Below are 18581 nucleotides of genomic sequence, written 5' to 3'. Positions count from 1 at the left end.
TAGAAAGGAGAGCAACATGAGTTCATTGAGAGAAGTTTTGTAAGCTGTTTCCCTCATGGTTATATTGTTTGTGTATTTACTACTGGTGGGCACAAAAACCGGTTTATCGATTGCCGGTTTTTAGGAAAACCGAAACAGTTTATTTTTTTTAAAAAAAAAGTGGTTTCTCGCAGAAACTGGTTTCGGTTTTCCCCAAAAACGTGTTCGGTTTCCACCGAAACCGGTTATATGTGTTCTATAAACTGGTTAGTTTTTACCGAATCCGATTCGGTTTACTGGAAAACCGGCTTAGTTTTTCATCACAACTGGTTTTAGGTTTTCCAAAACTGGTTCTATTTCTTACGAGAATAGTGTCGCGTTGGAACCGATTCCGTTTCCACAGAAATAGTTTTATGTGTTTTCAAAAACCGTTTTATCTTTTAAGTTTCGGTAAAAACAGAACCACATTTGGGGATAATCGAAATCGGTTTCGACGAAAATTCGAACCGTATCTTGCAGAAAACCAAAACCGGACTCGGTGAAAAACCGAAGCGGATTTGGAGGAAACCGTAATATCGGTTTTTCGGATTTCGGTTTTTTAAAAAACTTTTTTTGCAGGTCTCTAGTATATAACTTGAGCCCAGGAAACCGTCGTTGTATGCCTGATGGAAACTCATGTGGCTCGAATCCTCCATGACGATTTAGATCCAGGATTAAAAAACGTCAGTGTTGAACAGGACATTAACTCCAAACGAACCAACCGTCAAATTATTAAATGAACCGATAGAACATCTTAGCTTCTATGGAACGAAAGTTTCAACTTACAGTCTCACTAAAATTGAAAAGTAAAATAGAAATACAACTGAGAATTGGAATTGGAAAACGATTGTACTAACGAAAACTAAAACTAATGTTAAGCTTCAATTTTAAAGGATTTTTCAATATAAGGCTTCTAATTGGAGAGGAAATTAAAACATGACATTATTTTTAGTTTGTAGCCTAACCGGGGCTGGTGTTACGGTCTCGTAATACAGGGCTCTTCAAGGCAATATACTGTAGTGGAGAACAGCGTACTCTATGAAAGATGATCTTGCATTATGGTCTGTGTAGCAACCAATTGTATCGAATACAAATCCGGTTCATGATTCAGACTCCACGCTAATAGTAAATCTTTCATAAACTGGATGTTACATAAAGACGCAAAGTACATTGAAAATCATTAGTGCCTACTGTATTAAAATATCATGGTTTCAAGGAGCATTCTGTCAAGAAGCCCAGTAGAAATATAAAAATTAATACGAAGAAAATTAACACTTTTTCTAAGGGTGATACTGAAAATTGTCTTACACTATTTAAGGAAACTTGGAAACTGATAATTTGTACAACAGACCTAACAACATAGTTTCCAAATATTAATTAGAAATGTCAATTCAGCTTCTTTCATGCCAGCATTAATCAACCACAAAAGAAGCCGAAAGTTAACTTCCATATGTGTCTAAGCTCCCCGATAAACGCTACTTTTATTAAGACATTTATGTATTAGGTGGGAGAATTGAGTGTTACAGTAAACTTTAGAGCAATGGTGAGAGTAGTTCACTGGCAGAAGGGCTAAACTATCGAACAGATCTGAATGGAGTAGCCGAAGAGTGTTCTGGAAGAAAGCTGCAGCCAAATTCTAGTAGCCAAATTGGCAACAATCATAGTAATTGATGCGGCAACATAAACTTTAGTCTGAGAAGTGGTCAGAGGGACTAATGGTTGGGATACTACAAGGTGGAACTCAATGGAAACCACCACTCTATTTTCCACAGTTTATTGACAACAGAAGGAAAGCACATGCACAATGGTTTTTGGAAGATCAAAGCATAGTAATCAAAATGGCGGTCATAATGTCGTAGGAATAATTTTTGATAAGTGCTTACAAGATAAGGTATGAAATAAAATTACTTGATAATAGGGAAATGATGTTACAACTTAAAGGAAAGAACAAGGATCTCTTAGTGATACAGACATAGGGACCAACGACTTCGCATACAACTGAAGAAGTAGAGGAAAATTATGAGGAAATAGAAGAAAATATATGTAGATAGGAAGAAGAAGAGTGTATAGGTAAATGCAATGAGAGATTTCAATGCAATTGTAGAAAAAATAGGAAAATATGATTTAGGAAATAGGAAAATATGTAGGTCGTAGGAAAATATGATTTAGGCGAAAGAAATGAAAAGGGAGAGCGATTGGTCAATTTCTGTACTCACAATTCACTAGTAACTGGAGACAATAGATTCAATCAGCACTAGAGAGAAAGATATACACAGAAGTCCTTAAAAGACAGCTGAAGATATCAGATAGACTATGTTATGATTCAAGACAGGCATTTCAATAGCTTGAACAACGCGAAGAAATTTCCGAGTGTCGACTTTTTCTCTTATTATAACCTTATGCTGGCCGAAGTGGATACTCAACTGAAAATGTAGACAGAAGAAAAGTAGGCAATAGGTTGAAAATAGGAACAGGAGAAATAGGCAGTAGGAGAAAACTAAAAGTTTATAAACGATGAAGTGAGAAATATTTTATTTGAAAAATTAGAAGCAAAATACTCAAACGAGGAAAGGATAAGTGTAGGTTGTATTAGACGGTGGGAGTATATTAAACTTGGAATACAACAAGCTGCAGAAGAAGTAGTAGGTTACAGCGGAAACAAAACGGGTAAGAAACCATGGGTTACAGAACTGATGTTGGACAAGATTAGGGGAAGAAAGACCAGGAATCAGGTTGATACGGAAGAAGGCAGAAAGAAATACAGGAAGTTGAAAAACGAGTTACGAAGGGAAAGAAATTGAACAATTGGAGAGTTTTACAAAAGAAAATGTGAGGACATAGAAGAATTATAAAGAGTTGGAAAAGATGAGGAAGTGTACATAAAAATGAAATCTATGGAACTTTGTGAGAAAACTTAAGGTAAGATGTTAGAGGAAAATAAGAGTGGGTAAGTAGTCACTAAGAGAAGAGAACTATTCTTCTTCGAACATTTATAAACTATTTAGTGAAACACTGAATGGTTTCCAATTATTTAGTCACATCTACGTTTTAGATTGTGTCTTGGATTAAACTCCTGAGCTTTAACGTATAAAATTAATACTGTATATTAATAAATTTGTTTAATTAATTATCAAGTTCGAAGTTCAAAAATTTAATATCAAAGACATAAGGATCGAGTCATTCTACACTTCGAAACTTTAAACTTTAAAAAGGTTTTCAATCAGTGATCTAAAACTTTTTAATCTATACTTTCCGAAATGAAAAGCTTTGAAATTGATCAACCTATCAGTATGCAGCACGAATATGTTTTTCACCAATGGCCTTAATACTGTGAATCGTTAACTACAATCCTAGATTATATTTTTAGCATATGAATAAAGTAGAATAATCACCTACCAAATTTCTAAACCAAAATTTCTTTTAATCAGATTTTAACTAAAATACCACCAACGAACTTACAATATATCGTGTACTTATACATGTTACCATGTGATATAATAACGTCTTTCATGTTAGATAAGGTCCAAAAAATGAAATGAAATCTTTAAGTTTTACGTCCCACAGTTATGCTGGTTAGACTAAAGGAGACGGTCGCATTTCAAATATCATTGCAGATAAAATTTATCATTTTTTTTTCAGAATTCGTAAATTTAAGGAAGGTCGAAAGTTTTGACAGAATTTAAAAACAATGTCTCAAGGTACTGATGTTCAATGAAGAAGAATGGTACCTTCTATTCATCCAGAAGATTATACGTTAGAATTTATCTTAGTGCATATTAAGAACAGCATTTACAACTCGCGTCTCATGCTAATTCAATGTTGGTGCCAAAATTTAAAATCTTTGCCAAGTATTAAGTGTTATATTTGATCATTTTGTACCCATAAAAAGAGGATAAGCATAACCAACAAAATTTAAAGAAGTATATATTCATGTCCTACAGAACGTTTACCAACTTTTAGTTTCGAAAATTTCCAAATTTAAGGGGTGGGTCAATGTAACACTGCGAAGTTTTAAAGGAAAAATATCAATACTAATCTTCTGTAAAAGAGAATCAACCCATACACACTTCTATGTAAGAATATAATACACAAAAATTTATTAAAGAGGACACAATAGATCATAAACTTCCAAATCTTTACAAGTTTTACCTTTGAAATGGAAGAAGCGGTACCAACCAAATTTACAAAAAAATATATATTCAAGTCTGGCGAATATTTATCATTTTTCTCACAATTCGTAAATGTGAAAAGTGGGCCAATGCAGCGTTTTCAAAATTTAAGAGAAGTGCATCAATGCACTTGTTTCCAATGAAAGGAGAATTGACCATGCACTCAGCCACATAAACATATGTTGTAGTGAAGCCTCGTCTAAAATGATAAATGATGTCATTGATCGACCACATAATAATCTGACTATTTTGTCTATTTAATACTTATAGAAGGAGATAAGCAGATCACCCAAATTTATAAGCTATATGATGGAGTTCTAGACAATTTATTTTATTTTAACAATTCCCGAATTTCAAGAGAGGTTCTTTGTATCTTCCCAAATTTTGTGAAGAGAGTATCTATATACCTATGCTTTATAAAAGAGAATGGATCCATACACTTAAACATGCAATCATATAATGTGTCAACGGGTCATAATAACATAAATTAAGTCAATAACCTAACACGTTGAAATAATAATAACATTTGGCAAGTCTTTACCCATGCAAGGAGATGAGCAAGACCAACTACATTTAATAATACATTTCAGTACTTGCTAACGTTTACCAATTTTTATTTTTCTGATCACTCCTAAATTTAGGTACAGGTCCTATGTGCTCCCTCTCAAATTTTGAAAGGGGGAAATATATCTATATCTAACGAAAGAAAACAGACTCTGTACTCATTCTTATAACTATATAATATGATAAAAATCATATTAAAGAGAATAAAATTGGTCCAAAATCTCCGAAAAATATATTTTTCGATTCTTACCCATAAATGTAAACGACATTGACAACTCTAACTTATAGACGTACATACCCCCGTCTTGTGGTAGCATCTACATTTTTTTAACTGTCAATTCCTAGATTTAAGTGGTGGTCCTATGTACCGTTCCCAAAATTTAAAAGGGTTGCGTCCATGTACCCATTACCTATGAAAGTCAATGGACTCTGTACTCAACTATTTTAAAATATAACTTGATAAATCAAAAGGGATAAGAACCTTAAAATCTGAAATTTTGGCGCTGTTTTATAGATAAAAAGGACAAGATGGATAACCATAACTTACAGAAATATATACCGTGGTTCCACTTAAACATATTCAAATAATCAAATCAGCTAAGGTAGAGGAGAAGATTAGAGAGAAATGATTGCGTAATTAATATAAATAATGGAGCAGTTATCATATCTTTGCCAGATATTCCCTTGCTCACTTGAAAGCTAATATTGATTGTACATTCTTTCACATTTGTCATCATAATATCCAGAAGCCTGATTCCAGGGACAGGTGCTTTGTTTATAATAAAACATCAATTTTTTTCTTCATAAATTCTTAAGCTTTAATTTCTTTATTCGGTAAACGTGCTTCAAAACCCCAGTAAAGCATGTGTTCCGGAGTTGATGTAAAGAGTAGACACAACTTTTTGAACCATCAATGCTGCATAATAGTGCAATGCACCTAAAAAGAATAGCTAGTATTTCCTTCTGCATACACTGTAAACCTTCCTTGATGTATTTTGAAATATTTTAAACATAGTTTTAGATTACGTTTTTCTAGTCATTCGAGATGAGACAAGACATATCACGACTTGTCTCAAAAATTCGAAACGGAAGAAGAATTAATTGTCTTGAATCATCTCATGTACGAGAAAAGACAATACTGAAACATGTCTTGTCTAGCGCACGTTTTCAGAGACATATTACACTTATTACAATATTGTAAATTAAATAAGTGTACATGTGTTAATAGAAATATCATTTTAATACTGCAATATAAACTAAGATTGTAGGAGTTTTACATAGACATAAGAAATGTATTGAGGGGTCGCATGCAATATTGTACTAATACCTAATTTAAGGAAATGTTATCTGGAGTTATAGCAACTACACCAATAATACAACAAATTGAAATTTATTACTTTTATTTTTGTTGAGAATTTCAGTAAAACAGTAGAATAATTACAATAGCTTCCATTTGGAAATGTATGAAATTTCTTGAATTTATGCGAAACGTTGCATGCAATTGCTACCACCATCTGATACTGCTAGTACTCCTTCCAATCTTAATACGCATCCGAAATTTCCAACTGTCCTCCTATATTTCACTTACATCTGTAGGAACATACACAGATAAAGTAAGGAAGTGGGAAGGATATTCATCCTCATATTGTAATGGCGCGCATTAAAACCGTTGTTGCTTCAATAAATTGCTCATATGTAATTATATAGATTACATATGTGTAAGTATAAATTAAAACACTGCCTTGTTTGCTCTGACCAGCAGAAGAATTTTTTATCTTTGTACAACATTATATTTATTTAGTTTAAAATAATCATCTGCAATAAAGACAGACACACAGACAGAAAAAGGGAGTTTCATGGGATATATATATATATATATATATGGGGTGGAAGGTAACTCTACCGGAAAACTTTGGGAGGTGATTCGTTATATGAAATGGAAGAAACAGGTTCTAATAAACCTGGGTCGAAAATCGTCTCCTTTCAGAATTATCAATCACCGAAAATTCGAAAAATCACTTTCCGAAACACCCAGCCTTAGAAACTATAGGCCCTATCCCAAGCGGTTTAAGAAACTACACAGGAACTAGTATAGGCTCTATCTAAATATCCATGTTTCAGAATTCACCAGTACCAGCTAAACGAATGCACCATTAGTACTTAAAGGAGTATCCCTATAAGTGATCATCCCTTTTACAGTCCGTTTTGTCGATAACGGAAGATGGTAAAACGTGGATATTTAGATAGAGTTCATACTAATTCCTGTGTAACTCCTTAAATCGCTTGGGGTGAGTCCTGTAGTTTCAAAGGCAGGGTGTTTCGAAACGTGATTTTTCGAATGTTGGGAGGTTCATAGCTCTAAAAGGAGACGTTTATCGACCCATGTTTATTATAACTTTCCTCTTTCATTTCATATAAGGAATCACCTCACGAAGTTTTTCGGTGGAGTTACTTCTCTCTTTCTCTCTCTCTCTCTCTCTCTCTGTATATATATATATATATATATATATATATATATATATATATATATATATATATATATATATATATATATATATATATATATAAAATCCATGAAAGTCCACTTTATGAGTAGGAATGTTCCAGATTACTGATAGTAAATCTTCATACTGAAATCGGAATTAATATTTTAGTCACACGTTAATTTCTGAAACAGCCTGGTGTTATAGAATGTCGGAATTTAGAAAAGTCGGAATTCCGGAATCTGAGCACGAAATTCCGAAACCACGAAATTTCGAAATCATGAGGTTCCAAAATTTCGTAACTCCAAAATTTCGAAAAATTTCAAAATTATAAATGTTCCGAGTTTTGGGATCAAAATCGTAATTTCTAACACTCCTATTACCAATCCGACTGCTGTACGGAGAGGAAATGCAGCCTACGATTTTCGTGTTACTAAAGATGGTTCAGTATCTTTCAAATAATCATTTTAATTCAAAAACACAAAGACGTTCATTATTGAATCTCATATTATTTTTCAGCAGTATAACTAACTTGTGTATTATAACAAAGGAGTAAAATTATTAAACGTAGGTACATTTTATTATGGTTATAGTTCTCTGGAGGCTTTACAATTTCCCTTCAATATTTTATTTCATGTTAATATACCTTCGTTTTCTACGCAGGTTTTGTAAGCAGCTACCTAGAACCAAACAACTTTACAACAGATGCTGATCTTAGAAGGGATCGTTTGGTAGAAGTAATATTAAGGCAAAATGGTAAGCAGTCTAATTTAGTCAATTACGTTTAATAAATTAATGTAAATAAAACTGTGCTCCTGTGTTCATGTATTTTAACTAATGCAAACGATTATAAATAGCACATTCATGGTATGGATAACAGTGGTGGCTGGTACTATATGTTGCATGGTTGTGCAACCGGATATTTTTTTAAATACTAAAAATATTTTTAAGTGTTAAAGTAGTGTATCAGTAAAAAATAAACCTTTGCTCTTGAGCGCAAAACAGTATTGATGCATTTCTGAAAAAAGTCAATTAAAAAACGGAAAGAAAGAGAGAGATTTACCTTTCCAGTGGCAGCGAACACTGCCACTGGAAGCAGTAACATTGAGCACATGGCAGCGATCTCCTATCTCTTAACATGGGGAAGTGGATTTATTCTTGCAACGCTCCTATCTTTCCGTATTGGTCCCTTACGGTTGCATTTTTTCCGCAACTGGTCAGCTTCTGTAATAGTTACGAATTCCTCCGCTTAGCAGCGCTTGACTCAGTTAATAGGGTGAGGAAGATACAGACGGGTGGAAGAAAGAAGTTATTCACAAAACATAAACTCGCAAAGAACAAATATAAGTCTGGTGGTAGCAGGGACGGATCCAAGCTGAGAGTTTGGGGGGCGGTCGTTCGAAGTCAATAGATTTTATTTAACATTTATAATACAAAGGTGAAAATTCTTGGGATAAGATTTATTTTTTAAAAAATCCTATTCTGGGGGGAAGGGGGGTCAATCGAGTCTCCAAGAAGAAAATGTCTTACTACGGGTCTAATTCCTAGCTCTGTGTCCTTCGTGCACATTATTACGTGTTCGATTTCCGGCGGAGAGCATAAATTAATATCAAATCATTCACTTCCAATACTCATCTGTCTTCTTTAGCCTAATTTGCTGGAACGTTAAACTATTTTTTTCTCATTTTCAAAGAAAAACATCGTAGATTTCATGCTTCTTTACAGACAAAAAAAAAAATACGTGGTTCCTGAAAATTGACTTTTTGTTCCGTATATTTATACAAAGAAATGCTAACAAAATGCATATTGTCGGAGGAGAGAGGTGTTTCTGGACCCTAAAGAAAATAAAGCGGAAAATATTTGCGGTAGCGATGCTTTCTATTCAGAGAAACTTGGCGAGCAGCATTTCAGATTTCAATAAAGTCATAGAAAAATTTGAAGCCCGAAAGATCGAAGAAAGACCTTCCATTCTAAAATAATGCATAGTTTATATAATTAAATAATTTTGTTTAACTGCGTGCATGCAATTTTCTTGCTTTTTTTCTTCTTTTCGGATTAACGCCATCATTCATGGCTTACAGCACATACTATATATTCGATTTATCTCGTGTTCAATAACATGAGTGTAGAGGTTTTGTATATAAATAGTGTCTAAACGTACATTGATAGTGGTTGTTTGAAAAAAAAGGAAATAGCTTATATATTAAATTAATATTAGAGAAATAATTTAATCAATAATATACAAATAGAGCTTAAAAGACTTTCCTCTTCATATTTCCTGAATATTTCTTGGATAGGACTCAAGAATGCTGGGGGAGGGGAACACTTGCGCGTACCTACATACCTTTGATATTGCAACATTGCAACCGGTGCTTGTACAGACTACGAGCCGCTACTGATGGATAATGGATACGAAGATGAAAAGATGGGAGTCAATTTTGTAAAGGGGTAGTAGTTACAATAATGTGCTACTGGTTACATGTTATTCATAATGAGAATAAGAGAGTAAATACAAACTATTAGAAAGATTACAAAAACACAAATATAGACGTATGAAATAAACCAACAAGAAGAACGTCACCATGTATTAAATCTTGAATTTCTCCCTCTACTTTTTAATTATTCGTTTTTTTAAAAAAAGTTGCAGTGATAAAAAAGTAATTTGAAAACATTAAAAAAATTAAATGTTTATGTATGTTTAGTTTAGAATTATATTCTTTTTTAATTGTGCTTTAGGGTTATTGTCTGTTTAGGAATGTGATCATCTTTCAGGTATTTTGGATCCTGGTCATGTCGTGGTTGATGCTGTTCAAGAAAAGTATTTAGGCTACGCTAATATGGACAACTTCACCGAACTAATACCAGGCATTGTTGACGTAAGTACCATTTATACGTAAACTTGTAAGACTCTCTATTGCAGATAAATGTGTGTTCCATTTATTTTAAAACTTTTAACTTTAAACACAAACTTCATTTATAACAACTATGAATTTATTTACTTTATTATGATTGGAAGACAATTTAACACGTTACACAATTTAACCCTGTTGTTACTTGCAATTGCTGATTTTCTTTATTGAAAATTTAACTAAGATTAAGCTTCAGCCTTAATGATTCTTAATTCAAGAGCAACAGTTCTACTCAGGAAAATATCACACATTCATACCCAACATGTCGAAGTCTATATCCTTGTTAAGTTTGATTAAGATTTGTTGATTTTTGAGAATCGTTCTTGGAAACGAATGGTTTTAGAAAATAAACAGTCGTATAATATTTCAAGATTGACCAATTTTAGTATAAACACATAGTGCTTTCCAACTCCATTTTTATATTGATTATGAACTCAGGTATCATATCAGTGAAACTTAAATTTAAAAACAATATTTTGCCTGTCTTTCTCTTATTTTCAATTGCAGTGCATGATAAATTACTGTATTGAGGTTATCTTTGAAACCACTTTCTTAACATGTAGTGAATCTGCTAAATATTTGATTTTATGCTATCTAAGGTTATCTTCGGCGAAGTTTCTATTCGTAGTAACAGAAGTATTCTTAAAATTCCATTTTCTTATTTTCAGTTAATGAGTTTGTTGTCTATGAGAGGACATACGTATAGAGCTCTTCAAATTAACTCCAGATATAATACAAGTTACTGGTATGCTTTCGACTATTATCAACCACAATATTCTGGACCTAATGAATATAATGTTGCGGGTAAGAAATTATTAGTATAATAATTGTAATAATTTGAGTTACATCAATCTAAATTTTAATGTAATTGAGATACACATATAATTTATTGCATAACGTGGAAAAAATATATGAAATATTATCGATGGAAGAGAATGATAAGAGCTTTACGTTTTAAACTCAAATCTCCCAGCTTTGTCCAGTATAGGTGTCCAAACTCGCGAGCCCGACGCTCGTGAGCTCGGCACTCACGCTCAATCGGGCTCGGGCCCAATAATTGAGCGCGAGCCCGAGCTCCAATGAAATAAGTGAGCGCGAGACCGAGTGAGCGCGAGCTCAGTTAACAGAAGTGATCGCGAGCCCGAGTGAGCGCGAGCCCAGTTGGGAGAAGTGAGCGCGAGTGCGAGTGAGTGCGAGCCCAGTCGAGAGACATGAGCGCGAGCCCGAGTGAGTGCGAGCCCAGTCGAGGGAGATGAGCGCGAGCGCGAGGGAGCGCGAGCCCAGTTGGGAGAAGTGAGTCGCGAGTCCAGTTGAGACTGGTTGCGCGAACGCGAGTGAGTGCGAGCCCAGTCCAGAGAGATGAGCGCGAGCCCGCGCTCACTTCACACTCACTTGGACTAATTTGCTTTAGAGTAAAAAAAATAGGAAATTCATTCCATGTGCAGAATTGTAAAGGAAGAGTTAAACAACTTTACAAAATGAAAAATCACATTCTTGAGGTCTGACAAGTAAGGGACCATATGGTTGTCGCGCAAATCAGATGCAGACATACGCCATCTGATTGAGCATGAAAAGATATGGAGAACACAGAAATTTAAGGTGCTAAGGGCCATAGGGAGCGGAGCGAGGAAAGAGGAAACATTGAATGTAGGCAAAATTGAAGAAAGTAAGGAATGACGAGAAAAGTTAATTTCTTGCAAACAGGGAAAGAAAGTCAACCAAAAGAAACGAACTAAACATAACAAGGGCATCAAGGACGAAGAAAGATCATAATCAGGGTTGCCATCCGGACCGCAGTGTTGCCAGTTCTGCATAACATTGATATGGAAGATGTAGTACAGTATAGCAATTCATGCACAAGGAAAAGTATTAGTAACACAAAAGACAATTGAAAAGACTCTGTACACGTGCGTAAAATGGTTTAACGATACTCGTGAGTGAATAATTTACATGAGGGAGGACAAATATAGACATGAAAGTGAAGGGGGACACATGATAACACAGAAACGAAAGTGTTTGGGAGCATTGTTCCATGATGATGATGATGATCGTTCATCACAGATACATTAGTGTTCTCCAGTATTAACGTGTGGCAACGTGAGAACTTTCTCCGCCTTCAGTCATTTGTTCATTACCAGTTTTCCTCTAGGCGATTCCAAAAGATGATACGCTTAGCGTTTTTCAAATGTGGCTACTCCAATGAACATCCTGGACAGTTTGAAACACCTTCCGTATATTGCTTTGAAAATGGACTCACAGAGGAATGCTGCAGAGACGCGTGTGACCAGCTTGCTTTTATCCGCTGTGCTCACTGCGAGAAATGTTTGTGTGTTGACCACGCATTCGTTCGTGATCTTCACGTCAACTGCAATTAAACTACAAATGGTGCGTACTGTTCTCTATTTTCCTCCACGCGGGTGTGATATTCACTCACGACTACGTTAAACCATTTTACGCACGTGTACAGAGTCTTTTCAATTGTCTTTTGTGTTATTAATATTTTTCCTTGTGCATGAATTGCTATACTGTGCTATATCTTCCATATCAATGTTATGCAGAGCTGGCAACACTGCGGTCCGGATGGCAACCCTGATTATGATCTTTCTTCGTCCTTGATGCTCTTGTTATGTTTAGTTCGTTTCTATTGGTTGACTTTCTTTCCCTGTTTGCAAGAAATTAACTTTTCCCGTCATTCCCGACTTTCTTCAATTTTGCCGACATTCAATGTTTCCTCTTTCATCGCTCCGCTCCCTATGGCCCTTAGCACCTTAAATTTCTGTGTTCTCCATATCTTTTCATACTCAGTCAGATGGCGTATGTCTGCATCTGATTTGCGCGACAACCATTTGGTCCCTTACTTGTGAGCTGTCATTTTATTGTCCAGAGGACTTCAAACACCTTTCGATAGAGAACCGACTTTTTCATGGCTATTATGAGAGGATGGTATTTGAGGCAGGTATTTGTTTTTGTTGTTTTAGTAAGAACTTCCATGACCCAAGCTTTGTGTGTGTGTGTGTGTGTGTGTGTGTGTGTGTGCGAGATCATAGAATAAGGAAACTACTTGACCTTCCGAAGTAGGAAATTTATTTACTAACAACTAATGAAGCTGTGCGTTCATAGAAAAGTCGAGCGAAATAATTATGTATTATTTAATTATAGGTTCTTTAAATCCCAATAAACAAAAATGAAATGAAATCTTTGAGTTTTACGTCCCACGGTTATGCCGGTTAGGCTAAAGGAGACGGTGATGGTGAGTAATGAATGAAATGGTGGAATGAAGAAAGTGGGAGGAAACGGGAGAACCCCGAGAAAACCCACGCACACGGTGTTTGTCCACCACAAGGTTCACTTGGCGGGGCTGGGATCGAGCCCGCGACCCCAAGCACCAGAGGTGAACGCTCTACCACTGAGCCACCGCACCCCCCCCCCCAATAAACAAAAGTAGCTCTTAGGAATGCTGATAACTTGCATCGTAATGGTTATTCAGCCCATTAATTTATATGAGGAAACAAAGAATTTTAGCCAGTTAATTTTACTGACTACTTCTTCTTGAGATCTTTAAATGTATTCTATGCGAAATTTAACCACTGTATTATGTAATTTTAATATATATAAATAAAAACTAAAACAATATTACATTGAATATTTTTAAAGCAAGGAACCCCGAAATAGGCCAGAAGAAGAAATTAGTAAAATTGAATAAGTAAACTCTCGTCTATTTAAAAGAAAAATACTTCCTCAAATAAGTCAATTGGCTATTAGAAGAAAGAAAGATAACAATTCAACATCCCCCCCCCCCCAAAAAAAAACACACACACCTCCTTTCATTAAAATCTTTTTTCGAAAGCTACCCTAAAACGATGGCGTGTCGTTTGTTGCAACCAGAGTTAAAAGTGAAGGAAAACATGGGGGACGTCATCTCCCACTTCCAAAAATATCTATGACGTCTCTCCACTTCCTAAAAAAATATAGTGGACAAAGATAGGCACAAGGGATGACATGACGTCATGCGTTTCCCAACCTTTTCAGATCAATTTTTACCCTTGGTTACAACTCGATTTTGATGTTGTTTGACAATATGTTCATTGCGGATTTATCAAATCTTATTACCGTGAAGATTAGCACATACCTGACGAAATATCTAACGGTTGCCAGGCACTTATTCTAATTGATTTACTGTGAATAAGTGTTAAGTATTCTCATCTTCCAGACGAGCGAGATCTCATATAACCTCACTGATGAAAAATAATATTAAGCTCCAAACAAACAAACACAAAACATTCTAAATTTCACGATAGCTTCGTAAATTGACATAATTACATTTCCTCTTTTAACGCAGTTCTTATTATTACCTTATTTTATATAAGTTCTATTTTTCCGTTATGTTACGCCATTAAAGAACCGGCTTTTAATATACATAAGGAAATGTACAGATGAATTGAAAACTAGAACCACAATATGCTTACCATTTTCGATAGTATTACACATAACTTCTTGACTCAAACTGATGTTATGACGTAAATTTCATTCATAAGCATCTTTATTGAGCTTTCATTAACTTTTAATTTTCTTTGGTGTTGTTTTAACAAAATACAGGCTATAATCAACGCATACTTTCAAATTTTCAGTTTTAATACTCTTAAACTTGGCCTAAATTAAGAAATATTCATATTTAATGTATTTTAGCAGGACAATATGCTTTAAAATACATAATTAAAAGTATTGGTTGCTCCTGAGGGAAGTCACAAAGTTAAAAAATTATTTCTTGCTTCAAAGTAAGGGGTAAAAGTAATCTAATGGACTTAGAAGATGCAGACCCGAATGGGAACACTATTGTGGGACTCCCGGTTCCAGAAAAACAAGTAACGAAATCGCATTAAGACTATATCATCCTGGTATTCATTGAGATGTCATATCACTTAATAGGCCTATTTTTTCATCGGAAGTTGGAAAATTAAAGAAATAAAGAAACTACTGCAGAATTAACTTTAGAAAATATTGTTTGTTTGTTAATACAAACTATTCACTCCCTCAAATTCTAGATAGAGGCCAACAGGATATACGCTCCCTTGTTTATGTTCATGGATGTACATGTATTACAATATGTTATCGTGAGTATTTCACAAGCCAAGAGTAAGAGCCATCCAACAGTCTGATGATCACTTGGCCGAGGGACCCACGAGCAGAATGTATTAATTGCATGTATTACTTGCAGAATTTAGTCATAGGAGCCACACTGGTTTCCACAGGGGAACATTATGCTGCTAAGACGGCACTGAATAGTAGATTACACTCTAGCGCGGGACTCGACTGGGAACAATCGGTCCAATCCGCTGAAGTCCGGCCCTGATTGTTGTATACGACAATTAATATAGTAGGGAAGTTTTCTTCTTTTAGTTTGAAGCAAAAAAGTCTTTTAATTTTTATCCGTGTACTTCTCTTGCAAGCTCCCTCCGATTAAAAGTACATTTTTAAAAATTTAGAAAATATTTTTCTACTTTTCCTTCTCTCTATATATAAAAGTTATTGCTCTGGAGGTATACACTACCAAAATTTCTCAAAAATCTCTAATTTTTAGTGCTTTGATTAACACATCCCTGTAGGATAGGCGGGAACTCCTGCAAGTATTACTGGAGCCTATGAGACCATTGACATTGCAATACCCTCTGAAGTACTATTATTTCGTTGTGTTACATTCAAACCGATATAAAGGGATCAGAGAAAGTTCCCTTTTACCTTTTGGTTTGCTTTTAGCTTCCGCAGAGGTAGCTGTTTTATTATACGAGTAAAATGGTTTTAACAAACACTTAGAGTCACTGACATCAGATCCTGTTACTTCCTTTACCAAACGTTTAGCAGATTTTAGGGAAACGTTTAGCTCTTGTTATTATAAGTTCTGTAATTTCACGAATGTTGAATACCTGTAATGTCTTCCTAAATTTCTACTTCTAATTTTACTTCTAAAGCTGTCTTCTCACAAAAATGTAAATAAATAAAAAATTAAAACTAAGAATCTGTGTGTTAGTTAAAAACAAGAGATATCTATGCGTAATGTGGGTGTTGGACATAAGCTCAACGGCAAAAAGCTCACCGACAGTCTCATATTACAGGGATGGACAAAAGCTCACCGATAGCAAACATAAGCTTCCTTGAAGGACTTGTAATAAAATTCGCCGAATATTGAAATTCAGGTGTTAGTTACTTCCTAAGCAGAAAATGGAGCTACTATCTTATATGACTTATCTATCAGGTATACAAAAAACAATAATAAGGACGTTGCGTAGTTGCGTTGTATTAAACGTGGGCAGACCTTGAGGAAGTTGTAATAAAATGCCCTGGATATTAAAATCTAGCTTTTGACTACAATTACAAATAGGCCAAATAACTCGGTAGAAAGTAAAGCTACTAATGTCGTATAGCAGTTATCAGATATCAGAATAAAATAGGGATGTTGCAGGTTTAATGTGTGAAACATGGGCGACAGTAAGCCTAATTTTGGCCCTGGAAATTTTCGAACCAAATTTTTCTTATAAGCCTGACAATTCATCAACTGCATTAAAATAATTTCATGATAAGGCATGAGTACTTACATAATAGAATTTGTTTGCTAACAGGACTGGTGTTTTTTTTTTCGAAATCATCATACTCAGATATATTTAGGCTTTGCTTCTTAGTGCTGCCGTCGTGCTTGTAGACAAACACTCAAACATGTTTCTTTCTTATTTGCTAACACTAAGCTTTTCTTTTTGTTCATAAGTTGTTTTGATCTTAGTAAACAAGAAAGAGATTCATTTGATGAGTATTGGTCTGCAAATGTGATGACAGCCTTAAGACTTGAACTCTTAATATTTTATTCTGATGTCTGATAACTTCTATATGACGTTAGTCATATAGCCTATTTTCTATTGAGAAACTAGGCCTACTAGTAGTCAAAGCCCAGATTTAAATATCAGGAGCATTTTATTTCAAGTTCCTCAAAGTCCGCCCACGTTTAATACATTAAACCCTGCAACATTTTTATTATTTTATTTTTATATCTGACAACTGATATATAGCATTCATAGCTCTATTTTCTACTGAATTAGGCCTACTGCTAGTCAAAGTCTAGATTTTAATACCTCTTTATACCCATCATATACCCGCGAGCTCAATTAAGGCAAGTGAGCGTGAGCCCGGGTGAGCGCAAGCCTATTGGAGAGAAGTAAGCGCGAGCCCGAGTGAGTGCGAGCCCAGTTGGGAGAAATGATCGCGAGCGCGAGTGAGTGCGAGCCCAGTCGAGAGACATGAACGCGAGCCCGAGTGAGTGCGAGCGCGAGTGAGCGCGAGTCCAGTTGGGAGAAGTGATCGCGTGCGCTAGTGATCGCGAGTTTAGTTGAGACTGGTGAGCGCGAGCCCGAGTGAGTGCGAGCCCAGTTGGGAGAAGTGATCGCGAGCCTAGCTGAGACAGGTGAGTGCGAGCCCGAGCGAGCCCAGTGAAAAATGGCCACCTTTGGTGTCCAGTAGTCTATTTACAGCCAAAGTCGACATTTTTTTTTAAATAATAATTAAACAGTGTAACTTGCACATTTGACCACAACGTTTTCCTTGCCATTAAATGACAATAAAGTTTAGTGCTCTATTGAAGACATACTAATCACATTTTTTCACTTTATTTTAATGCCAAATGAGGAACAGTTTGAAACAGAATTTTCTTGATTTCTTGATTATATTGCGTATATGATTAGAACGTACATTATTTAATTTTTTGTATCGACTTATTTCTGAAGAAATTATCTCTCAAGATATCATTTAGTTAATTGATCAAATATTGATATATTTCGGCTAGTACTTCCGGCATCATTTGTTTCTGTTGTATGTGAGGTTCTTTGTGCAGTTAGAGAAGAAGTAGATAAACATATATCATAAGTAACTTTGGAATTTCCAAACTCTATAGGCAAACAACAAAAACAGATGCAGAAGAGCATGACAATTGGATTTCATAACATGAAAAATTCAGTAACATAAAAACAGTAAATATCTCACATTAATTCTGTAACCTAGTTCCTCTCATGCATTTTATAAAATCTGTTGCACAATCATATAACCTGCGGTCACAACTTTTTATGCTATATATTCCTTATATATAGGAATTTACAAGTATGCAAACATTTTGATTAACGATAATGAAAGAAGAAAAGATGTGACATACAATTTTGATGACGATACAGAATAGAAGAATTATTATCACAAGAGATTCTAACCCAAAAGCATGTTCGGTAGAAACACAATGTTAATACACTGAAAAAAAATTCTGAACCTCTTACAAACTAATGTGTCTGTAGAGGCTAGTTGAGAATCGATATGTGTTTTTATTCTTAATTAAGTGCTTATTATTCATCGTTACCCTACAATTTCGACATTACCATCTCCTAGCAGAGAAACAATGCAATTATCCTGCA

The 18581-nt window shown here is 35.0% G+C and overlaps 1 protein-coding gene across 1 annotated transcript in view; it reads left to right on the top strand.

The window, feature by feature from the left end:
* LOC145691944 (carboxylesterase 1F-like) overlaps positions 1-18581 on the top strand; it is a 37136-nt gene that overhangs the window by 7537 nt on the left and 11018 nt on the right. The window contains exons 5-7 of the mRNA XM_081767247.1: positions 7898-7990; positions 10007-10110; positions 10812-10947. Coding sequence (XP_081623373.1) covers positions 7898-7990; positions 10007-10110; positions 10812-10947 — 333 coding nt within the window. The remainder of the gene's footprint in view (positions 1-7897; positions 7991-10006; positions 10111-10811; positions 10948-18581) is intronic.

Source organism: Thermobia domestica, chromosome 8 (genome assembly GCF_964235325.1).
Source record: "Thermobia domestica chromosome 8, izTheDome1.hap1.1, whole genome shotgun sequence".
Taxonomy (NCBI): Eukaryota; Metazoa; Arthropoda; class Insecta; order Zygentoma; family Lepismatidae; genus Thermobia; species Thermobia domestica.
This window is presented reverse-complemented; position numbering and strand designations above follow the sequence as displayed.